Source organism: Geotrypetes seraphini, chromosome 3 (genome assembly GCF_902459505.1).
Source record: "Geotrypetes seraphini chromosome 3, aGeoSer1.1, whole genome shotgun sequence".
NCBI classification, from domain to species: Eukaryota; Metazoa; Chordata; class Amphibia; order Gymnophiona; family Dermophiidae; genus Geotrypetes; species Geotrypetes seraphini.
The window spans coordinates 323387939-323414272 of NC_047086.1; the positions used below are offsets into that span (position 1 = coordinate 323387939).

Here is a 26334-nt window from a genome sequence, read left to right on the forward strand (position 1 = left end):
CAGATAGGAAAACTGTGTATTCAAATTTAAATCATTACTCACAAACTTTCTCTTCAGGGATGATTTTTGCAACCTTACCTCCCCCCTCCGGACCCTGAGCTCTCTCCAACTCTTCCGCAAACATCTGAAAACCTGGCTGTTTTCAAAAATGTAATACTTACCCCATCTTTGGCATCGTAAGCCCCCCCAATCACCCTTTCTCTCTATACCCTTTAACCTTCATGGAGTTCCTTTCTCTCTCAACTCCTGTAAACCGTGCCGAGCTCTACGATTGTGGAGATGATGCGGTATATAAACCTAAGGTTTAGTTTAGTTTAGTTTAGAAGTCTCGGTCGAGATAGTCTTTCTAGCACTGATATTTCTAGCATTCCTTCCTTTCTTCTTTTTTTTAAATTCTTTATTCATTTTATCTCTTACAAAAAGTGTGTAATTAATTGAATTTCTTATCATTTTAATCTTAATACATAAGAATTGATCTCTTCCCTCCCACCCCTTCCACATTACATCAAATCAAATATATCAAAGAAGAAATCTTAACCAAAGAACCAAAATTTACCCAAATTCAGAACTCCCTTTCCCCACCCTTCATCTGCATTTATACTTGTATTGAAAAAATGGTATTCATTCATTGCAAAATTTTGTCAATGGCCCCCAGATCTCTTTAAATTTATTATAATTTCTTTTTTGTAACGCAATTGTTCTTTCCATTTTATAAACTTGACATAACGAGTTTCACCAGAAACAATAATTGAGTCTACTCCAATTCTTCCAATCAGATGTGATATGTTGTAGGGCGGCCCCTGTCATAATCAATAAAAGCTGATTATTTTTTGATGAAATTTGACTCTGTGTTTTCATTGACATACCAAATAGAATTATATCATAAGATAGAGCCACAGGATTCTCCAATAAACAGTTTATTTGACCCCAAATCGATTTCCAAAAGGCTAAAATAAAGGGACAGTAGAATAATAAATGATCTAGAGTCCCAACTTCAAGATTACAATGCCAGCATCTATTAGACTTAGAACTATTCAATTTTTGTAATCTAACTAGGGTCCAAAAAGCTCTATGTAAAAGAAAAAAACAAGTTTGTCTCATAGATGCGGACACTGTAGATCTCATCCTCCAAGACCAAATTCGTGGCCATTGAGATGCAGTAATTTGATGCTTAATCTCAATGCTCCAAATATCTCTAAGACCATTTTTAGGCTTCTTTTTAACTAATCCATTTATCAATTTATATCACTGTGTGGCCTGATGTCCCAGGAAGTCCACCTGAAAGCATAAGAACTCTAAACTATATTGATTGTTAACAGTTTTCCATTCAGGGAACCCCGCCTGAATGGCCTGCTTCAGTTGCATCCATCTAAAACTTTGCGATTTATTGAGGCCATATTTATATTGCAACTGTGAAAAATCAAGCAGTTTACCATTTGATTTTTTTTTTTGTTTTAGGTTTTTTTATTCAGTTTTCATATAACAACAAGTGTATCACATAAATTTATACAATTTCATTGAGTAAACACTTGATATTCCTTCATGCATCACTGTAAATACAACGATAAGGCATTCCACAATACCGGGCACTGAACCAAAAGCATTTATGTATATTGAATCCTATATAATAAAACGCTAGCCGCGCATGCACATTCCTATCGGCGTGCTTCCATGATCAGTAGGTCTGTGGCCGCAGGAGTGCGCGTGCGCGAATCCCCAGCATCTACCTACACTTGCTGGAAGGACTGGACCCCAGCGCTGGACATCCTGCTCTCCTGTCGGCTCCTCTCACGAGCCGCACCAGCGTCGGAGAAGGCTTCCAACGCTGGCGGGGATCGAGAGGAGCCGCGGTTACACCTCAAGGGGCGGGAAGGGAAGCGCCGAAAAAAGACTCCAGCCGCTACTTTCTTCGCGGTCCCGACTCCAAATGCCGATTCAAGCAGCATGTGCAGCACTCTACACACGCTGCTTCAGGGCCTTCTACTGCCCTGATTTGCTCTGCCGCGTCTCTGATGATGTCATCAGGAACGTGCCAGAGTAAATCAGGGCAGTAGAAGGCCCCGAAGCAGCGTGTGTAGAGTGCTACACACGCTGCTGGAGTTGCAGGTTTGTCGGGAAAGGGGAGCAGGAGAGAAGACATGCACAGCCACTTGCAGCAGGGGCTTAGAGGGTAAGAGAGCTGCAATTGGACAGACTGAGGAAGGAAATGTTCAGATAAAGAAGAGCTGAGACTGAAGAAGGAAAGAAAATTGGAGAGACTGAGGTAGGAAATGTTCAGAGAAAGATGAGCTGAAATTGAAGAAGGAAAAAAAATAGGAATAAATATCTACAGGGAAACACAAGATCAGGAGCATACAGAGAAAAAAATACAGCATAGAGGTTTGCAGGAATAAGGAACACATAGAGAAAGTAGAGCAGAGACCCCTGCAAGAAGAGAAAAAGAGCAAAGAGACTGGGGATGAGAAAAAGAGCAGACATGCTTGCAGGAGAAAAAGCGAGGCAGTAATGTTACAGCTGGAGAGTGCAAAATGAGGAAGAAAGCAGAGACAGCGCTACACAGGGAAATGGAGGGGGAGAGAGACAGAAAGAAAAAAAAAAGACAGACATATATTCTAGCACCCGTTAATGTAACGGGCTTAATGACTAGAGATTAATAATTGTATAATGTTTAGAGGTGATTCCGGCACCTAAAGTTGAGTGCCAGAACTTACGCCAGCTGAAATCTCATAGCATTTTGGTGCATAAATGGTGCTATTCTATAACACTGTGCGCAAATATTTGGAACGCCCCTGATTCACCCATGCTACTCTTCTGGCCATGACCAAATTTGTGCACGCTATGAGACTTAGGTGCTCGCATTATAGAATAGCAAGCAGCAGGGAAAAATGCTTGTGTACGTGAATAAACTCATGTAAACCGTTCCTAGCTCTCCTGGGAGAACGGTATTGAACACTGAGGGCTCCTTTTAAGAAGGCGCATTAGGGCCTTAACGCGCGGAATAGCGCGCACTAAAATGCCACGCATGCTAGCCGCTACCGCCTCCTCTTGAGCAGTCGGTAGTTTTGCTAGCGCACCTTCGTAAAAGGAGCCATGAATGAATAAATGTATGTACAAATCTAAAATTAGTGCCAATTTATTTAAATAACTGATTATAGTCCATTAAGGTTCATAGTTAATTGCTCGTTAACTAATTTAGTTGTGCGTGCATCTTGGATCCATGCCAACATTTTGGCGCCATTTGTATAATCCAGGGGATAGTGGCTGCCATTACACAATTAAGTGCTTTGGAATATCAGGCCCTAAGAGGCCAATAGTCAGTGCTGCGGTGAGTGTGAAACCAACCAGATATTATCTAGTTATGCTCAGCAGAACTGAAATGCTGCTGAATAAAAACAAGATAAATGTAGCAAGTTAACTTTAGATCACCCTCTGATGATGACCATACCATAGATGTCTGCTTATGTTTAGCCAGACAGAAGTAATATTCAGCATTGTGTAGCTAAACTCATGGCATGCCCTCCAAATGCTACTGCTTCCATCTTTTTCAATCTAAATTTTGTCAAACAAAATTGAACTAAACAGAAAGAAAAGAATTTAAAAAGCAGAGATTTGCCTGGGTAATTCCTTAAGTAATCTGGAGAAATATTTTCTATATGAGCATCCTTGTAAATTATACCAAAATTCAGTAACTTTCCAGGGCTATGGTACTTAAACCGATGTGCATTTTGTGACATATTAAAAGAAAATAACGTTAAGTGAAGATAACACAATTTTTATCAACAGTGTAACTCATAGTACCAAAGATGTACAAAATTTACCTCAGAGAGGGCAAGAGTGTCTCCCATGCCCAGTAGAAGATTGTTCTGAAATGTAATTCTTGATGGTGGTTCAAGGTAGACACCACATGAGAGACAGAAACGGGCATAGGGGTGATTGCTGGCATCGCATTTGGAGCATATAAGGTAACTCGTGGGTGGGCTAGGCTGGAAGACAAGGCATTTCTTCAACATAAATGAAGTAGCTCACTTTAGAAAGACAACTAACATACTTAGAAAAGTAAAAATGTCAAAGGGGGAAAAAAAATCAAGATTGAAAAAAATATACCTTGTGTACTTTCCTCAGCAAAACAATTCAGTATAGCAGATGTATCAGTTTCAGTGGGCCTAGGCCTGAGCCTGAGCACAAGGTGGGTGAGCACATACTAGTTTCCCCGCTCACCCTATGATCCTAAATTCAATAAATACCTCAGTTGGTGCGGATCTCCAAATTTGCAGCTGAAGAGGTTCTGCTCCGATGGCCAAGAGAACTGTTATCCTCACTGTGGCTGACAATACTCTATAGCCCACCTGTAAGTTGGCCTTTCTCTCTTCTGAGCATGTGCAAAAACTGAACTTGCAGGGGGGCAAGCTGGGCCAGCAGCAGCCCACAGAGAGTGCTTCCAGCTATAGTATAAACAGGCTTTTGGGAGTATGGGAGCTTTCTGGCCCAGGACCTCAGAGCAGGACCTTTTCAACTGGCGGGGCTTGAAGATCCCCACGCTTTAGCATGGATGCCACAATTTTGGGTGGGCCTGAGTCCAAAGTTACGCCACTGCAATGCATACACCATCTTTTTTTGTTTATATTTTAAACTTGCTTGAAGCTGTTACCATATTAAACAGCAAGACACTGCTGCATCATCAGCATTTTATTATAAAGCAGCAACAAGAACATAAGAACATAAGCAATGCCTCCGCTGAGTCAGACCTGAGGTCCATCGTGCCCAGCAGTCTGCACACGCGGCAGCCCAACAGGTCCAGAACCTGTGCAGTAATCCTCTATCTATACCCCTCTATCCCCTTTTCCAGCAGGAAATTGTCCAATCCTTTCTTGAACCCCAGTACCGTATGCTGCCCTATTACGCCCTCTGGAAGCGCATTCCAGGTGTCCACCACACGTTGGGTAAAGAAGAACTTCCTAGCATTCGTTTTGAATTTGCAATGAAATAAGAACTAATTTAATTATTGGCTCAGGCCGCCAGCAATAAGGGCCACCAAAATCCCTGAACTCTGACATGACTGTCTCACCTGGTCCAATGTTTAAGCCTTCCCTACCCTCCCCCCCCCCCCCCACGTACGGGTCTGGAATCTCTCCCCTCTCATCCTCCTCCCTGGTCTGGTCTCTTTTATTCTCTCTCCCCCCTCCACACCCCCTCATAGGTCTGGTATCCCTTCTTCCCAATCCCACACAGACAGGTAAATTTTACATGGATTATCAGAAACAGCATGAAGATAGGTTGCTTTCAGCCAGCCTTGGGTCTTCCTTCTGCCACATACTATGTACAAGAAACTGAATTAGAGCAGGAAGGATGCAGTACAGGAAAGACCTAGGAGCTGGCTGAAAGCTGCCTGTCTTCATGCTGTTGTTGCTGGCAATCCACATAAAGTTTTCAGGAACATGAGAAAGGAGGGGGGGGGGAGAAAGAGAGAGAGTGGACTGTGGAGGTGTGGAGAGAAGTAGACAGACAGTAGACCAGGGATCTCAAAGTCCCTCCTTGAGGGCCACAATTCAGTTGGGTTTTCAGGATTTCCCCAATGAATATGCACTGAAAGCAGTGCATGCACATAGATTTCATGAATATTCATTGGGGAAATCCTGAAAACCCAACTGGATTGCGGCCCTCAAGGAGGGACTTTAAGACCCCTGCAGTAGACCAACATAGGGAGGGGAAAAGGGATGCAGGATCCATATGAGAAAAAGGTAAAAGGGAAGGGAGAAAGAAATACCGAACCGCTGGGAGTCAATGAAGGTAGAAGGAGATGCCAGTAAAGCTCAGCGATATGGAGCACTGAAGCATGTAGGCTTAGGGTGCCAAAATCCCTTGAGATGGCCCTGAATCAAATGTAATCTATTTTTCAAGTTAAAAGGAAAGGACCAACTGCTCCTGCCACTGCTTACACTGCAATATCAAAAATCCTGGAACCATATCAGCAACTCAACCAAGCTAGTCAGCTGCTCCTTGATGCTTCATAAAGCACAGTTACTTACCGTAACAGGTGTTATCCAGGGACAGCAGGCAGATATTCTTGACTGATGGATGACGGCACCGACGGAGCCCCGGTACGGACAATTTTAGAGTGATTGCACTCTAAGAACTTTAGAAAGTTCTAGCTAGGCCGCACCGCGCGTGCGCGAGTGCCTTCCCGCCCGACAGAGGCGCGCGGTCCCCAGTTAGGATAAGCCAGCTAAGAAGCCAACCCGGGGAGGTGGGAGGGACGCAAGAATATCTGCCTGCTGTCCCTGGATAACACCTGTTACGGTAAGTAACTGTGCTTTATCCCAGGACAAGCAGGCAGCATATTCTTGACTGATGGGTGACCTCCAAGCTAACAAAAAGAGGGATGGAGGGAAGGTTGGCCATTAGGAAAACAAATTTTGCAAAACAGATTGGCCGAAGTGTCCCTCCCGTCTGGAGAATGCATCCAGACAATAATGAGATGTAAAAGTATGAACTGAGGACCAAGTGGCAGCCTTGCAGATTTCCTCAATAGGAGTGGAACGGAGGAAAGCTACAGACGCTGCCATAGCTCTAATTTTGTGGCCTGTGACCGAACCTTCCAGTGTCAGGCCGGACTGAGCAAAACAAAAAGAAACGCAAGCAGCAAGCCAATTGGATAGAGTGCGTTTAGAGACAGGATGACCCAACTTGTTAGGATTAGAGGTCTGCACGGGAACGGGGATCGCGGGGATCCCGCGGGTCCCGCGGGGATCCCGCGGGTTCCCCCCCTGGCCCACGGGACTCCCACGGGGACGCCCCCTGGCCCACGGGACTCCCACGGGGATGCCCCCCTGACCCACGGGACTCCCACGGGGACGCCCCCTTGCCCACGGGACTCCCACGGGGATGAAAACAACCTACCTAAATTCTGGCGATGCAAGTCTGGCGATGCAAGTCTGGCGTCGGGTCGGGAAATAGCCATGTTGAGCAGTGAGCTCAGCACGTACACAGATGAAAGCCTTGCTTGCTGATTGGTCCGGCGGCCCCGCCCCACCGTGCCGCCGGACCAATCAGCAAGCAAGGCTTTCATCTGTGTACGTGCTGAGCTCACTGCTCAGCATGGCTATTTCCCGACGCGGGCATTAGGCTGTTTTTTGTCATTTCGGGTGGGGGATGGCAGCGGCAGCGGCAGCAGCAGCCTGAAAAAGAAATCATCCTGGCCGGGTTCGGTGTCATGCTCCGGAGCTTCTACAGCCTTCCTATCTCCCTCTCCCTTCTACCTGCGGCTCTCTTCGGCAACAACGATCGACACAAGCTTCTGGCGTCGGGGCCTACCCTCTGCGAGTCCCGCTTGTTTCAACTTCCTTTTTCCACAAAGGTGGGACTCGTAGAGGGAAGGCCTCGATGTCGGCAGCTTGTCTTGATCACCGCTGCTGACGAGTTGCTTAAGAGAGCCGCGGAGCAGGGGGGTGTTGCCAGGTGCAGGTAGAAGGGAGAGGGCCAGATGCAGGACTCGTGGGTGAGGGAGGAGAAGAGAGAGGGGAGAGAAACAAAAGGAAATATTTCATACTGGGCTGGGCCGGAGTGGAGGGAGGGTGGAAAGATTCTGGCTACAGGGTGCATTAACAATGGAAAAGGGGGGAAAGCTGAAAATGGAGATAGTGACACAAAGAAGAGAAAGGGTAAGCAGGACCTTCTGAATAAGGATAGAGATACAGAGGGGACATGAAGAGGAGGTGAAATAGAGACATAGAAGTAATGCTGAAAAAGTGTGTGTGGGGGGGGGGAGATAAAGACATTGAAAGGGCAAATGGTGAATATGGGGTAAAGACAAGGACAGAGACAAATGAAGATTCTGAAAAAGTGGTGAGATACGGATATAGGTGAGATGGACACAAAGAAGGGTGATGCTGGAAAATAGGTGGAATGGTAATTCTGACAGACACAGAAGGGAAATGCTGGATCAAGGAGAGATGGGGCTCAGGCTGGATGGAATGAGGAGAAATGCCTTGTTGGCCCGGAACTTCCTCTCCTACGTCAGAATTGACGTCAGGGAGCGGAATGCTGGTCAGCGCGACGCTTCTGCAGGGAAAGCTTGGGACAGCGGTGGCTTGGGGACTATTCCCCGATGGCGGTGGCAGCAAACCGAGTGGCTTGGGGGAGGGCACGGAGAAAGAAAGAAAGGGGGCAGACAGAGAGACAGAAAGAAGGGGGAACAGGGAGACAGAAAGAAAAAGTTGGGGGAGAGAATGAGGTCTGGAGGAGAGGAAACATACAGGAGGCTGAAAGAAAGGAAGAAAGATTGGATGCACAGTCAGAAGAAGAAAGTGCAACCAGAGACTCATGAAATCACCAAACAGCAAAGATAGGAAAAATGATTTTATTTTCAATTTAGTGATCAAAATGTGTCTGTTTTGAGAATTTATATCTGCTGTCTATATTTTGCACTATGGCTCCCTTTTACTAAACCGCAATATTGTTTTTTAGCGCAGGGAGCCTATGAGCATTGAGAGCAGCGCGAGGCATTCAGCGTAACTCCCTGTGCTAAAACCTACTATTGTGGTTTAGTAAAAAGGGAGGGGGTGTATTTGTCTATTTTTGTATTTTGTTACCGAGGTGACATTGCATAGAGTCATCTGCCTTGGGAAATGTATATGGCAGATATCTTTGTTTTGTGTTCAAAAGAAAAGGAAATGCATTTCTGGTTTTATTTCTACAGTGTTGAAGTACTTGTTGGCCCTTGCTGTGACTGGTGGGGATCCCCAAGCACCGCCAGCAGAGGACCTCCTCTAGAGATGGTCAGAACTCCCCTCCACCAAGCGCAGCAGTTGCTGGCAGCATCCATGAGCCACTGAGGTGCCAGCATCTGTGACTCAGGGACGCTACTGCTGCCTGCCAAGCTTGGCAAAAGGGACCCCAGGCCAACTGCAAAGGAAGTCCTCAGCTGACAGTTTGTGGGTTCTCATCAGCTGAGTATTTATATTTTATATTTACATTAGAGGTTCTGGTAGAAACCCATTTACAAAGTATGTATTCTTCCCAATTAATATTTCCAAATTAATAGTCTCTTTGCTTATTTGTAAATGGGTCTCTACCAGAGCCTTTAATTCAGTAGCATAATTAAATAAAATAACTATTTCTGAAGTTTATAGGGAAGGATGGTGACGGAGGGGATTCCTCGCGGGGACGGGTGGGGACGGAGGGGATTCCTCGCGGGGACGGGTGGGGACGGAGGGGATTCCTCGCGGGCACGGGTGGGGACGGAGGGATTCCTCACGGGGACGGGTGGGGACGGAGGGATTCCTCACGGGGACGGGTGGGGATGGGTGGGATTTTGGCAGGGACGGGTGGGGACGGGTGGGATTTCTGTCCCCGCGCAACTCTCTAGTTAGGATCAAATGACAAAAATAGTTGAGGAGAAGATCTGTGAGGTTTGGTGCGATCAAGATAGTAAGCCAGAGCACGTTTACAATCCAAGGTATGCAAAGCCTGTTCACCTGGATTAGAATGAGGCTTTGGGAAAAAAACAGGTAGAACTATGGATTGGTTAAGATGAAATTCAGACACAACCTTAGGAAGGAATTTGGGATGTGTGCGGAGGACGACCTTATCATGGTGAAAAACCGTGAAAGGTGGATCCGCCACTAGCGCATGAAGCTCACTGACCCTCCTGGCAGAAGTGAGAGCTATTAGAAAGACCACTTTCCAAGTGAGAAATTTAAAATGCGTTGAGGCCAACGGCTCGAAAGGAGGCTTCATCAACGCAGAAAGAACCACATTGAGATCCCAAACAACAGGAGGGGCTTTAAGAGGTGGTTTCACATTGAAGAGGCCCTTCATGAACCTTGAAACTAAGGGATGAGCTGAGAGGGGTTTCCCATGAATCGGCTCATGAAAAGCTGCAATGGCACTAAGGTGGACCCTTATCGAAGAGGATTTCAGACCAGAGTCAGATAAGGACAATAAATAGTCCAACACCAGTCCCACTGCTGTAGATATGGGATTGTGGTGATGTAACTGGCACCAGGAAGAGAAGCGAGACCACTTTTGTTGGTAACATTGAAGAGTGGACGGTTTCCTGGAGGCATCAATAATAGAACGAACAGGCTGAGACAGGAGAGCATGAGCTGGAGTCAGCCCGAGAGATACCAAGCTGTCAGGTGCAGAGACTGTAAGTTGGGATGAAGCAGTGTTTGTTGATGCTGTGTAAGCAGTGAAGGAAACAGAGGAAGAGGTATGGGTTCCCTGGAACTGAGCTGAAGTAGAAGGGAAAACCAATGCTGTCTGGGCCACCGTGGAGCGATGAGAATCATGGTGGCTTGTTCCCTCTTGAGCTTGAATAAGGTGCGCAGCATGAGCGGAAGAGGAGGGAATGCATAAAGGAAGAGATTGGTCCAATCTAGGAGAAATGCATCGGGTTCCAGACGGTGAGGAGAGTAAAGTCTGGAGCAAAACAGGGGCAGTTGATGGTTGTGGGGAGCTGCAAAAAGATCCACTTGAGGTGTGCCCCATTGAGAGAAAATGGACTGGAGAGTCGAAGGGTCGAGAGTCCATTCGTGAGGTTGAAGAATTCTGCTGAGATTGTCTGCTAAGCAATTCTGTTCCCCTTGGATGTAGACTGCTTTCAGGAATAGGTGACGAGCAGTCGCCCAGGTCCAAATCCTTTGAGCTTCCTGACATAAGGGACGGGATCCCGTCCCTCCCTGTTTGTTGATGTAATACATTGCAACTTGGTTGTCGGTGCAAATGAGAAGAACCTGAGGAAAAAGAAGATGTTGGAAAGCTTTGAGAGCGTAAAATATCGCTCTGAGTTCCAGGAAATTGATGTGGTGTTTCTTTTCCTGGGTGGTCCAAAACCCCTGAGTTTGAAACTCGTTCAAGTGAGCTCCCCATGCATAGGGGGAGGAATCCGTGGTGATGACCAGTTGATGAGGAGGTAGATGGAACAGTAGACCTCTGGATAGATTTGATGATTTCAACCACCAAAGAAGCGACTGTCGAAGAGACGAGGTCACAGATATGTGTCGTGAACAAGGATCCGTCGCTTGTGACCACTGAGTCGCTAGGGTCCATTGAGGAGTACGCAGGTGGAGACGTGCGAAGGGAGTGACATGTACTGTGGAGGCCATGTGTCCCAAGAGCACCATCATGTGATTCGCAGAGATGGAAGGTTGCTGGAACACCTGCTGACAGAGATGAAGGATGGTGTGAAGGCGGTTTAGAGGAAGAAAAGCCCTCATCTGAACAGTATCCAGAATGGCTCCAATGAATTGAAGCCGCTGAGTCGGAATGAGGTGCGACTTGGGTAGATTGATTTCGAACCCCAACAGTCGAAGGAAGTAAATGGTCTGATCCGTGGCTTTGTGAACGGACTGAGGAGAAGGAGCCTTGATGAGCCAGTCGTCCAGGTAAGGGAAGACTTGAAAGTTGTGGGAGCGGAGATAAGCTGCGACCACAATCAGACATTTGGTGAATACCCTGGGCGAGGAGGCTAGGCCGAAGGGTAGCACCTTGTATTGGTAATGATGTTGATTGACAAGAAAGCGCAGATATTGTCTGGACATCAGATGAATTGGAATGTGAGTATACGCCTCCTTGAGATCGAGGGAACATAGCCAGTCTTCCTGAGAAAGAAGAGGATAGAGGGTGGCAAGAGATAACATCTTGAACTTCTCCTTGACCAGACATTTGTTGAGATCTCTGAGATCTAATATTGGTCTGAGATCTCCGGTCTTTTTGGGTACAAGAAAGTACCGGGAGTAAAATCCCAGGCCTTGCTGGTCCAGAGGAACTGGTTCGATGGCATTGAGAAGAAGGAGGGAGTGAACCTCCTGAGCGAGGAGGAGGGATTGAGCCTTGTTGGAAGCAGACTCTTTTGGCAGACTTAGAGGTGGAGGAGTCTGAAAATTTAGGGAGTAGCCGTGGGCGATGATAGCAAGTACCCACTGGTCGGAGGTGATTGCTTCCCAGCGAGGTAGAAAAACTTGTAGTCGACCTCCTATGGGTTGAGGTAGAGGACACGAGGGAGGAAGACTGGCAATGTCCTGGAGAAAGGAGTCAAAAGGGCTGTGTCGACTTAGGTTGAATAGCCGGTTTGACAGCAGGCTGCTGTTGTTGACGAGTCTGTTGTTGCTGCTGACGCTGCCTGCGAGGTTGAGGAGGATGGGACTGCGCCGGTCGAGCAGAAAACCTCCTTTGATATGAAGGTTGTTGCCTGAATGGACGAGGAGGAGGAGGTTTCTTCTTGTTTTTCAACAAGGTGTCCCACCTAGTTTCATGGGCGGAGAGCTTTTGGGTGGTGGTATCCATGGACTCCCCAAACAGCTCATCCCCTAGGCAAGGAGCATTGGCAAGTCTGTCTTGATGGTTTACGTCCAGTTCTGAGGTCCGTAGCCATGCCAATCTTCTCATTGCTACAGAGATAGCAGTAGCACGAGACGTCAGTTCAAAAGTATCATAAATAGAACGGACCATAAACTTCCTGAGTTGCAGAAGACTAGAGGTACATTGCTGAAAAGCAGGAAGTTTACGGTCCGGAATATACTTTTGAAAAGAGGTTACCTGTTGAATGAGGTGCTTCAGGTAAAACGAGAAGTGGAAAGCGTAATTACTTGAACGGTTGGCCAGCATTGCATTTTGGTAAAGACGCTTTCCAAATTTGTCCATGGCCTTTCCTTCCCTACCAGGAGGGACAGAGGCATACATACTGGCTCCTGTAGTCTTCTTTAGAGTTGACTCTACCAACAGGGATTCATGAGGAAGTTGGGGTTTGTCAAATCCAGGTATTGGAATCACTTTATATAGAGATTCTAGTTTTCTTGGGGCTCCTGGGATTGTCAAAGGAGTTTCCAGATTCTTATAAAAAGTTTCCCTCAAGATGTCATGGAGGGGTAACTTTAAAAACTCTTTAGGAGGTTGGTCAAAATCCAAGGCATCCAAAAATGCCTTGGATTTTTTAGAGTCAGACTCTAAAGGAATAGACAAGGTGTCTGACATCTCCTTTAAAAATTTTGTGAAGGAGGAGTGCTCTGGCTTAGCAGTAGTATCCTGCACCGATGGTTCCTCCTCATCAGATGTGTAATCCTCCTCGGTACCGAGGGGATCATCTGAATCGTCCCACAAGTCAGGGTCCCGTACCGATTGTAAACGGCCCTGGGAAAGTGGAGTCGATGTATCAGTATGTTTAGTCTTGTGTACCGATTTACCAGACCGAGTGGAGACGGTACCTGGGGAATGTAGTACGGTACGGGGTTCAGAGACCAGTACCGGTTCCGACACCGTAGGAGTAGCACGCCGTTTTGGTTCCGCTGATAGAACAGGCATGGACAAAGATTTTTGCGGTGCCGAAACAGTCGATGCCGATAACAGAGGCTGTTCGACAGACGGCACCGAAGGCTCAGTCGGTACCGACACTGGAAGGTTCGGAGACAATAGAGCCGGGAGCAACTGTTGTAGTTGCTGCTTAAGCTGGACCTGGAGGATAGAGGCAATGCGCTCATCCAACGTTGGTCCCGATGGCACCGGTACCGGTTTTTTCTTGCTCGGTACCTTCGGTGCCGCTCGACGCTCGGGTGAAGTCGATGCCGATGACGATGCAGAGACTTCAATGGGAGCGGAGCATTTACGGGGCCGGCGCTCAGTCTGCAGGACTTGGCTCACTGCATGCTCGACTGGCGGGCCTAGAACAGTAGGGGAAGGCTTCTTAGCCGGCTTACCTACAGGAGTCGACACCGACGATGGATCTGGCGGTGCCGAGGTAGTCGGAGTCGACTTGGAGGAAGTCGTCGACGTCGATACCGGTGCAACTTCCATAGCGGTACCGAAAAGGATCCGCTGCTGAATTTGTCGATTTTTTAAAGTTCTTTTTTGTAAAGAACTACAGCGGGTGCAGGTTTCAGCCCTATGGTCCGGACCCAGACACTGGAGGCACCACTTGTGTGGGTCGGAAAGGGAGATAGGGCGCGCACACCGCTGACACTTTTTGAAACCCGGTGACGGGGGCATGAAGGGAAATACTGCTGTAGCAAAATCGAAGCCCGAGGCTTCGATGGTGCCAACAGGCCCCGCCGGGTCAGATTCGATAAAAAAATGAAAAATAATAATTTTTTTTTTTTTTTTTACACAAAGGGTAAAAAAGAAAGAAAGAAAGAAAATATGAAGAGAAAAATACGCGCGAGCGGGAAGGCAAGTGAAATAGAAAAAAACTTCCAACAGCCGTTGGAAACACGCGTCTTCTTAGCTCCGCGGAATTAAGAAAACTGGGGACCGCGCGCCTCTGTCGGGCGGGAAGGCACTCGCGCACGCGCGGTGCGGCCTAGCTAGAACTTTCTAAAGTTCTTAGAGTGCAATCACTCTAAAATTGTCCGTACCGGGGCTCCGTCGGTGCCGTCACCCATCAGTCAAGAATATGCTGCCTGCTTGTCCTGGGATAACACTTGTTATCTTCATCCTCTATTGCAGTGTTTCTCAACTTCTTCAAGCCAAGTACCTCTTAAGTGTAATAAATATCAACCAAGTACTCTCCCGCCCCAAACCTGCCCAGACTTCCCCCCATGATAATAGTACTGTAATGCATTTTCTTCCATTCATTTTTCATATACACACAATATACTATAATCTTATTAACAATACATAATGGTTACCACAAAATTAAACTACACAAAGCACACTACATAGAGAAAATTTAATTATCATTATATTCTTTTTTTTTCAAAGAGGTCAAGGCAGATGACTTTAAAATATATAATGTCATCTCTGTAACTGCTACAGAAAAATAGACAAATATACCCCCCTTTTACTAAACCGCAATAGTGGTTATTAGTATAGGGAGCCGCGCTGAATGTTCTGAGATGCTCCTGACGCTCATAGAGTTCCTATGAGTGTCAGGAGCAGCGCAGAGCATTCAGCATGACTCCATGTGCTAAAAACCTCTATCGTGGTTTAGTAAAAAGGGGGGGGGGGATTGTGGAAAATATAAACAGCAGATATAAATTCTTAAAACTGACACATTTCAATCACTAAATTGAAAATAAAATAATTTCCATTACCTTTGTTGTCTAGTGATTTTATTTTTCTAATCATCCTTTTCTAGTCTCTGGTTACACTTCCTTCTCTCTGCGTGCTTAACTGTTTCCAAGGCTGGTTTTCTCTTCTTCTTCACTTTCTGCCCTTCATCCATCTTTGGCATTAACTTTTAACATTAAACTTTTTTCCATTTTTCTGCCTTCTTCTCAAAATCTACTTTTCCATGTCTTCCCTTTCCTTTCTATCTCTTTCCTCTCCCATGATCTGACATCTCTCTTTCTTCCCCTCCCCCTTTCTGTGGTCCAACATATCTCTACTCCCCTCTCCCCCCACCCCCAGTGGTCTGACATCTGTACAGGCCATTGGTGAGGCCCCACTTGGAGTATTGTGTTCAGTTTTGGAGACCGTATCTGGCGAAAGACGTAAGAAGACTTGAAGCGGTCCAGAGGAGGACAACGAAAATGATAGAAGGCTTGCGCCAGAAGACGTATGAGGTGAGACTGGAAGCCCTGGATATGTATACCTTAGAGGAAAGGAGGGACAGGGAAGATATGATTCAGACGTTCAAATACTTGAAGGGTATTAATGTAGAACAAAATCTTTTCCAGAGAAAGGAAAATGATAAAACCAGAGGACATAATTTGAGGTTGAGGGGTGGTAGATTCAAGAGCAATGTTAGGAAATTCTACTTTACGGAGAGGGAGGTGGATGCCTGGAATACGCTCCCGAGAGATAGTGGAGAAGAAAACGGTGACGGAGTCCAAAGAAGCGTGGGATGAACACAGAGGATCTAGAATCAGGAAATAATATTAAATATTGAACTAAGGCCAGTACTGGACAGACTTGCATGGTCTATGTCTGTATATGGTCGTTTGGGTGAGGATGGGCTGGGGAGGGCTTCAGTGGCTGGGAGGGTGTAGATGGGCTGGAGTAGGTTTTGACGGAGATTTCAGCAGTTAGAACCCAAGCACAGTACCAGGTAGAGCTTTGGATTCTTGCCCAGAAATAGCTATGAAATTTTTTTTTTTTTTTTTAATTTAAATTGAATCAGGTTGGGCAGATTGGATGAACCATTCAGGTCTTTATCTGCCATCATCTACTATGTTATTATCTCTCTCCTTCTTTTCCCCCCCTTCCCACAGTCTGGCACCTCTCTCCCCCCTCCTTCCCTTCCATTCCACGGTCTGACTTCTTCATTTCATCACCATTCTCCAGATCTGACATCTCTCCCTTCCTTGACTCATCTCTCATTTTCACCCCCCCTCCAGTGTAACATTTCTTAACAACTCGCTTCATCCATGTGCACATCTTCCCTTTTTCTTCAGCTTCCCTTTCATTCCCCTTCATGTGCATTTCCTCCTCTTTTCTTCCCTTCCTCTCCATCCCATATGCAGCATATCCCCTCTTTCCTTCTCCTCCATCCATGTCCAGCATTTCTCCTCTTTTCCTTGCCCAACTTTCTTCTCCTCCCACCCACCCATCCATTGTGTGCAACATTTCTTTCTCTCTCCTCATGCACCATCTATCCCTGCCCTTAACCCTATATTCAACATTTCTCCCTCTCTCTTCTCCATGTATGTCTTTCTCCCCTCCACCATATGCAGGATTTCTCACTCTTACCCCTTTCTACCTCTGTTGCATCTCTCCCTTCCTCTCCTTCATCCCATGTCCAACAATTCTTCCTTTTTTCCATGTGCCGCAGCTTTCCATCTCTCCTAGCCCCCTATGCATTAGCTTTCCATTCATGTTTCTCATCTCCCTGATCAGCATCTTTCTATCCCTCCCTCTCATTCCCCTGATCAGCAGCTTTCCATCCCTCCTTCCTTTCCATCCCCCTGTGCAGCAGCTCCCCACCAAGCCCCTGCCTTACTTCCTGAGATCTTCTATACCTTCGGACCTCCCAAAGCAGCAGCAGTGATGGCGGTGACCACTGGGTACAGGCAGAATGCTTCTGGCCTGCCCACCAGGGCTTCCCTCTGACACATCATCAGTGATGCAACAGAGGGAAAGCCCTGGCAGGGCAGGCCAGGAGTAGCCTGTTCAGAGCGCTGCCTCTGCAGGCAGGTCACTGCCATTTATGCTGCTGCTTTAGAAGGCCTGAAAGCATGTCAGGACTCATTGAATCAGGGAGTTCAATTTTTTTACAAAACGAATCGATTCAAATCAATTCAAATTGGTGAATTGAGCAGCACTAGTATGCACTGGCAGGGGCCTAATATCATAGTCCTAATGCCATAGGAACTGGGGGGAGGGCTATGGTATTAGGCCAATAGTATTATGCCTATGGTATCAGTGTATCCCAGGATGCAATGGGCAGGGGTGGGCCACCATTTTGAAGAGGCAAGCCTGAGGTAGGAGAGAGTGGGCATCCCTCCTGCTAAACTCATCTTTGAAAAGGAATGAGATCAGGGAGGTCCCTCTGGACCACCAGGTGTTTTTTGGTTTTGGGGAGCTCGGTGGGAGGGAGGATAGGGCTACAGACAACTGGGGGTGATTGGTAGGAGGGATGGACTTTTTTTAAATAGGTCTGTGCCGTCATATAGCCTTACTTTCCTTTCAGTGCCTAGGCACTGACAGGAAAGTAAAGTTATGACAGCTTAGACCCTGCTGTTAAAGTTTGCATGGGAAGCTACACGTTTCCTTGCTGTGCATTACATGGAGTGCTCTATATAATACTAATGAGCACCTTGTAATGCATTAGCATAGCATTCTAGATGGCTGCTACGACAATCACGGCAACCACAGAGAACCTTTTTGTGCACGGCAGGACAGCTTTCCGTGCCAGTAAGAGTGCTTTAATGACTCTTACTGGCATGGAAAGCTTTTGAGCATTAGGGCTTCAGACAGGTAGAAGCCTATTCTGTAAAGGAACAAAGATGACTAATTTCCTATATAGAATACTAGCATAACAGCAAAAGTACGTACATATATTTAGGAGCTCGTACTTATGCTAACTATAGAGCTGGTGTAACTGTGCACACCTAGGTTCTAGAGATATGCAAGTAACTGATAGTATTTTATGTAAGTACATGCGAGTCCCACCCATGCCCCACCCACACTCTATCCATATGTACACCTTTCTGTAGAATATGTGCTAAGTAAATTAGGGAATTAGCTTTTATTTTTCATATGTCTAAATTGACAGGTCTCATGAATAATCGACTCTCTCGGTTTTTGAAGGTTTGGGATCCTTACATTAAGTAATGTAAGTGGTCTCACCCAGCTACTCTGGTGGTTCCTAGTTAGATCTCTGCACACAAAGGGGTAGGGGGTTGGGGGGGAGGGGAGGTGGGAGGGGATGTGGATGGGGTTTTGTTTTGCTTTGGACTGTTTTGCCTCGTACTGAAGAATTCCAGTATGACTTTTGGCGGGGTGGGGGATGTGATTGTATGGGATGTTGGTTGCCTTGTTTATTGTTTGTATCTTTTTGCTTTTCTTCAATAAACTTTTGAGGAAAAAAAAAAAATATGTGCTAAGTAATATAAATACCTCTTCCTTATTCCTCTTCACCAACATTTCTCCTTCCCTTCTCTTAATTTGGTCTAGAGAATGACACGGAGACCGTTTCCCGCAGTGAGCCGTGGCAAACCCACAGGAAAGGAGGAAAAAAATAATCTGTTTGCCGCAGGTATGTGAACAAAGTAGAGAGTTGCGCGGGGACAGAAATCCCACCCGTCCCCACCCGTCCCCGCCAAAATCCCACCCATCCCCACCCGTCCCCGTGAGGAATCCCTCCGTCCCCACCCGTCCCCGTGAGGAATCCCTCCGTCCCCACCCGTCCCCGCGAGGAATCCCCTCCGTCCCCACCCGTCCCCGCGAGGAATCCCCTCCGTCCCCACCCGTCCCCGCGAGGAATCCCCTCCGTCACCATCCTTCCCTATAAACTTCAGAAATAGTTATTTTATTTAATTATGCTACTGAATTAAAGGCTCTGGTAGAGACCCATTTACAAATAAGCAAAGAGACTATTAATTTGGAAATATTAATTGGGAAGAATACATACTTTGTAAATGGGTTTCTACCAGAACCTCTAATGTAAATATAAAATATAAATACTCAGCTGATGAGAACCCACAAACTGTCAGCTGAGGACTTCCTTTGCAGTTGGCCTGGGGTCCCTTTTGCCAAGCTTGGCAGGCAGCAGTAGCGTCCCTGAGTCACAGATGCTGGCACCTCAGTGGCTCATGGATGCTGCCAGCAACTGCTGCGCTTGGTGGAGGGGAGTTCTGACCATCTCTAGAGGAGGTCCTCTGCTGGCGGTGCTTGGGGATCCCCACCAGTCACAGCAAGGGCCAACAAGTACTTCAACACTGTAGAAATAAAACCAGAAATGCATTTCCTTTTCTTTTGAACACAAAACAAAGATATCTGCCATATACATTTCCCAAGGCAGATGACTCTATGCAATGTCACCTCGGTAACAAAATACAAAAATAGACAAATACACCCCCTCCCTTTTTACTAAACCACAATAGTAGGTTTTAGCACAGGGAGTTACGCTGAATGCCTCGCGCTGCTCTCAATGCTCATAGGCTCCCTGCGCTAAAAAACAATATTGCGGTTTAGTAAAAGGGAGCCATAGTGCAAAATATAGACAGCAGATATAAATTCTCAAAACAGACACATTTTGATCACTAAATTGAAAATAAAATCATTTTTCCTATCTTTGCTGTTTGGTGATTTCATGAGTCTCTGGTTGCACTTTCTTCTTCTGACTGTGCATCCAATCTTTCTTCCTTTCTTTCAGCCTCCTGTATGTTTCCTCTCCTCCAGACCTCATTCTCTCCCCCAACTTTTTCTTTCTGTCTCCCTGTTCCCCCTTCTTTCTGTCTCTCTGTCTGCCCCCTTTCTTTCTTTCTCCGTGCCCTCCCCCAAGCCACTCGGTTTGCTGCCACCGCCATCGGGGAATAGTCCCCAAGCCACCGCTGTCCCAAGCTTTCCCTGCAGAAGCGTCGCGCTGACCAGCATTCCGCTCCCTGACGTCAATTCTGACGTAGGAGAGGAAGTTCCGGGCCAACAAGGCATTTCTCCTCATTCCATCCAGCCTGAGCCCCATCTCTCCTTGATCCAGCATTTCCCTTCTGTGTCTGTCAGAATTACCATTCCACCTATTTTCCAGCATCACCCTTCTTTGTGTCCATCTCACCTATATCCGTATCTCACCACTTTTTCAGAATCTTCATTTGTCTCTGTCCTTGTCTTTACCCCATATTCACCATTTGCCCTTTCAATGTCTTTATCTCCCCCCCCCCACACACACTTTTTCAGCATTACTTCTATGTCTCTATTTCACCTCCTCTTCATGTCCCCTCTGTATCTCTATCCTTATTCAGAAGGTCCTGCTTACCCTTTCTCTTCTTTGTGTCACTATCTCCATTTTCAGCTTTCCCCCCTTTTCCATTGTTAATGCACCCTGTAGCCAGAATCTTTCCACCCTCCCTCCACTCCGGCCCAGCCCAGTATGAAATATTTCCTTTTGTTTCTCTCCCCTCTCTCTTCTCCTCCCTCACCCACGAGTCCTGCATCTGGCCCTCTCCCTTCTACCTGCACCTGGCAACACCCCCCTGCTCCGCGGCTCTCTTAAGCAACTCGTCAGCAGCGGTGATCAAGACAAGCTGCCGACATCGAGGCCTTCCCTCTACGAGTCCCACCTTTGTGGAAAAAGGAAGTTGAAACAAGCGGGACTCGCAGAGGGTAGGCCCCGACGCCAGAAGCTTGTGTCGATCGTTGTTGCCGAAGAGAGCCGCAGGTAGAAGGGAGAGGGAGATAGGAAGGCTGTAGAAGCTCCGGAGCATGACACCGAACCCGGCCAGGATGATTTCTTTTTCAGGCTGCTGCTGCCGCTGCCGCTGCCATCCCCCACCCGAAATGACAAAAAACAGCCTAATGCCCGCGTCGGGAAATAGCCATGCTGAGCAGTGAGCTCAGCACGTACACAGATGAAAGCCTTGCTTGCTGATTGGTCCGGCGGCACGGTGGGGCGGGGCCGCCGGACCAATCAGCAAGCAAGGCTTTCATCTGTGTACGTGCTGAGCTCACTGCTCAACATGGCTATTTCCCGACCCGACGCCAGACTTGCATCGCCAGACTTGCATCGCCAGAATTTAGGTAGGTTGTTTTCATCCCCGTGGGAGTCCCGTGGGCAAGGGGGCGTCCCCGTGGGAGTCCCGTGGGTCAGGGGGGCATCCCCGTGGGAGTCCCGTGGGCCAGGGGGCGTCCCCGTGGGAGTCCCGTGGGCCAGGGGGGGAACCCGCGGGATCCCCGCGGGACCCGCGGGATCCCCGCGATCCCCGTTCCCGTGCAGACCTCTAGAACAAAGCTTTTCATCACCTTGCAGAGTGGTAAATGGCCTTGTCCCCACAGTAAAGAATCTGCCAAGAGTCACCTCCCTCCCCACCCCTCCTGGATAACAGCCTCTTTGCGCCCCCTCCCCACCCTTCCTGGACAGGTTGGCCCCTTTGTGCCTCCTACGAAGGGTCTACCAGCTTCTAAGCTTCATCGACAAAAAGGCAACATGCAGGCCTACTCCGGGACCTTCTTCCAGCCGAGTCCCTCCTGCCATTCTAACTTCTGGTTTTGCCTTCTAGCTGACGTAGGACTCTCTATGACCAGGGGGCAGTTGCCCTATTGAACTCACCTAACACTATTCCTGTCATGTGTGACTGCGGTATTCTGTTAGCATGATTTTTCTGTGTAGCATTCTGTAATAATTTGGCTTATTCAGTTTTCTCAATAGTGGAGGGGATATTTCTGAAAGGGAGGGGAGATCGTGGTTTTGTAGATCCTTGTTCTGTATTATTTGTGTTTATAAATGATAATTATACACAATATTGTTTCTTTTTATACTTTAATAAAATAAGTTCAATATAATTATAAGTTCAATCATAATTATAATTATTCAAAGCTTGTGTGGATAGGATCAGGTGGCTTGTGAAGACGGGGCGAGGACCAAGCTCACAGGGATGGGGATCAAGCTTGCAGTGATGGGGACTGAGCTCACAGGGAAGGAACAGGGATGGAGATAAATTTTTCTCCTGTGTCATTCTCTAATTTGGCCCCCTAGCATGTGCCTCCCGCTTCTCTCTCATTCACTCCCTTAACTAGCAGAGTGTTTTCTGACTCCTGTGTGTGGATATCTGACAGCATGGTGTAGTGACTTCCTCTGACTTTGCAGGAGCCAAGACTGGTGTATATATTTGCAGCTGTGCACGAACTGTAGGAACTCATAAAGTCACTGTTTATCCCTCCTCTCTGCCTGCATGTAAGCATGCCGGAATAGCATGGGTTGGCCCACTTCTGATGCATATCTCATGATGAATGAGATCAACATCAGAGATGGGCCTGCCTGTCTTTTTCTATTTTTGCATGTGACTGATGAAAAAGTAAGGAATAATTAAACAGCGCACATCACCATTCTCTAGTTTATCATGCTATCTGGTGTTTTTTCCATATGTGGATTAACACAGGAGTTCTAGTTATGAGGCTTACAACACGAGATGCCCACCTTGACACCACACCAGTCACAAAAGCGAGCATCTGCATGGTTAACACGGCCACATTTTGAACAAGACTGCATCTTCCCTAGTTGATTTGGAACAGGGGGTGCACACTCTCCACTGAAGATAGGCTAGAAAAAATAAACAGCAAGTTAGCCAGTGGAAAGAAGAAATGATTCTCAGCATGGTTTCAGGCAACAAGTTATAATTAGGGCTTCTATTCTTAGATGTTCATAAGTTGTTGGGTCAATATTCAAAGTGATTTAACCAGCCAGAAATGGCTCTTGGCTGATTAAATCACCTGTTTGGAGCTAACCTGCCATTTTTAGCGACACTTAACTGGTTAATGCCACTGAAAATTTCCAGTTAACATCTAACGCAAAACTAGCTATTTTGGGAGTATTCTGGGGGTGGAGTTGACTTTTGACTGGTTAAATGCTGATATTCAGAACTTAATCATCCAGGGTAACCACATAAATAGGACTGCAAAAAAGTTAATTCTATGTTTATGCAGTACTCCATAGCCAGTTAAGTGCTGAATATCATGTATAACCACCTATGGTATAGCTGGCTTCACAAACCCAGAAATTTAATGCTAAATCCTTGACATGGCCCAGCATTGAATTTCTAGGCATAACACCAGTGGCAGCCACTGACTGAATATTGACCCCTGTCAATTTTGGACTATATTTTCCAGCTAACTAGAGATTCTCCATCTGCCAACGTTTTAGCCTGTTTTTTCAAGATAAAACCTCTCTCATTAGGCAATCTTTTCCCATAGGAGATATTGGATATTTCTTCTCACATTCCAACAATCTCACAATGGAGACACCAGTTGATTGCTATTGGTGTTCTTTTAATTCAGTATCTGAACACCAAGGGCTCCTTTTACTAAGGTGCGCTAGCGTTTTTAGCATGCGCTACATTGCCACATGCGCTAATTCCGCGCTACGTGCCAAAAACTAATGTCAGCTCAATGGAGGCGTTAGCATCCAGCGCGCATTAAAACCGCTAGTGAAGCTTAGTAAAAGGAGCCCCAAGTCTCCAAATTGTGTGAAAAGTTGAGAAAGTGTAAATGTTCACTGAACCCTTTTCCATCATATCTTTTTCTTATTTTTCATTCTCAGGCTATAATGTGGCTGACCATTTTACTGAATTACTCATTGGAAAAAGGATACTTTTCACAATCTATGGAGCAAATAACACTCCTTCCTCTTCTGAAAAACTCAGATTTAGATCCTATTATCCCCTTTCATTATTGACCAATTGCCAATATACCTTTACTGACAAATTTGCTAGAATCAATTGTAGCTGGTCAACTTACCAATTACCTGGAGAAATTTTCACTACTCCAACCTTTTCAACATGGATTTCGTTCTAATTTAAGTACTGAAACCATATTGATTTCTCTTCTTTCTAAAATCCAACAATTACGATTACAAAATAAATGTTCAATTCTGCTTCAATTCGGTTTGTCTGCGGCATTTGACGTAGTCCATCATGATATTCTGCTTCAATTACTTTCAGATATTGGACTTAATCAGGTTGTTCTTGATTGGTTTTCTAAATTTTTACTGTTGGGGGCGTGGCTTGGCGCACGCACAAGATGGAGGTGTGATCGTGACGCTCCTCTAACCTGGGCAACGGTTTGAATCTTTGAAAGTATCTTGAGGCTTTTATCTTCCCTGATGAAGTTGAAATAGTTATGACTATGGTGTGTACACTGCAAGCAAAGATTGATGGGCTTTCACAGTGGGAGAGACGGTGAAGCACGTCAAACATGATCAGGTGACACCGTCTAAAGCGCCTCTTCCGGAGGAAGCAACGGAAATACTGGATAAGAATGAAGTAATGGCAGAACTACGGAATATACAAAAAATGCTCCAAGATAACGCAAATAAAATCAGTGAAGTAAAGGAAGAAGTGTTAAACATAAATAGACAGATGGAGGTTGCTAACCAAAGAATGACTTTATTGGAAAATAAAATGGATCAACTGGAATTGAATTTGAATCAATGCAAAGCTGATAGTCAAACTATAAAAGAAATGCAGAAACAACTGGAAGACTATGAAAACAGAGGAAAAAGAAAGAATGTGAAAATTATTGGCTTAGCTGAAGATTTGGAAGGGGGGAATGTTATTCAATTTTTGGAAAACCTGTTACCAAAACTACTACAATTAAATTTGAAACAGCCCCTAGAAATAGAACGAGCACACAGGATTCCATATAAACGGTCAGCAAGTCAATAAGACCAAAGCCTTTAATTTTCAAACTTTTATGTTTCCAACAGGCAATTGAGATATTAAACTTGGCAAAAATGGACATAAACTTAAATTATAAGGGCTCCAAGTTATTATTTGTGCCTGATTTCGCAAAAAATATCAGGGGTGGGAAATTTCATGGCAACACCAGAAAATATTTCTTCACCGAAAGGGTGGTTGATCGCTGGAATAATCTTCCACAACAGGTAATTGAGGTCAGCAGCGTGCCAGATTTTAAGAAAAGATAGGATTGGCATGTGGGATCTCTTCATGGAGGTAGTTAGGGGGTGGGCCATTAGTGTGGGCAGACTAGATGGGCCGTGGCCCTTTTCTGCCATCATGTTCTATGTTTCTATGTTTAAGTTTGGGTGCAAATGAAGACACCCACATGAACTCTTGTGTTTTGAAGTTAGTGGAATAAACAAGAAAGTTCACACTTATTTTGGCAAGACATATTTTATTTTGAATTTGTAATCCTACTTGGTCACTCTAGCTACGCTTTGCTGATGCAACGTGAGGACTAAGGACAAGCCATTCGCTTCCCTTACACCCTGCTAAACTAGTCACATACACAAGGACTAACACTGGTTACACATGCTGTAGCAAGACCTGCTTACCATACATATTCTAGCTGAGATCAGCTGCATTCATCTTTTCTGACTGCAGGTGCAATTTGTCCTGGTTAGTGACTCTTATTGTTTATTATTTAAAGTTTCTATACCACTAACTAATGACTAATAAAGCTGGTCTTCAGCCTATGCCTTCTTCAGCTTAAGGCACGCTTGGGGGCCCCATGTAGTACAAGTCTACTTCCCCATACTCTCTCTTTCCCTATCCCTTTACACACATTCTCTATCCATGTCCCCAGTTCATTCCTCCACCCCCACCCCCCACATGTTTTCTGCAGCTCCTCTTCATTACAAATTCTTCTCCATCTGATCACCAATCAGACTTTATTCATGTTCCCATTCCCACTTATATCTGTCAGTTTTCATCATCCTATCTCTACCCTTAACCCCTTCAAACTGGCCATAATGCTTATTTTTTAATCCCCCTGGCAGAAGCTTGTTGGCCTTTGAAACAAACAGTACCACATGACTCTTCAGTAAATCTGAACTGTACAGTGTCCTGATTCCTTCACTGCTCTTTCAGTCGTGTAAAAACAAAGTGTGGCAGCTTGAGAAGTAGACAGATTAATTATTATTTAATTAAATATTATATGATGTCTAAAATTATAGTAAGGACTATATAATGATATGTTGTATTTACAGTAAGTTATGGAAATATCAAGTGTATACTTAATGCAATTGTATGAATTTTTATGATACACTTGTTGTTATATGAAAAATGAATAAAAAACTTAAAACCAGAGAAGTAGACAGTTTAAAATTACAGAAAACCACAAAACAACTTATGGATGTAGTGCCAGCAGCAAGTCTCAGGACATGGTTGAATAAAAATGTGAAACCACTCAAAAATATCACAATGGAAACAAGTCAACTTATCAACAGATCAACAATATGTACAGGACTTGTATACAAAATATCTACGATATGTAAATGTTTTTCTTTACCAA

At 45.7% G+C, this 26334-nt stretch overlaps 1 protein-coding gene across 3 annotated transcripts in view; it reads right to left on the reverse strand.

Annotated features, from left to right (window-relative positions):
* Positions 1-26334, reverse strand: part of DZANK1 (double zinc ribbon and ankyrin repeat domains 1) — a 149815-nt gene that overhangs the window by 50850 nt on the left and 72631 nt on the right. For all 3 annotated transcript variants that reach the window (XM_033937444.1, XM_033937446.1, XM_033937443.1), the window contains exons 13-14: positions 22505-22627; positions 3819-3983 (exon numbers count right to left, since the gene is read on the reverse strand). In XM_033937444.1, the coding sequence (XP_033793335.1) occupies positions 3819-3983; positions 22505-22627 (288 nt within the window). The remainder of the gene's footprint in view (positions 1-3818; positions 3984-22504; positions 22628-26334) is intronic.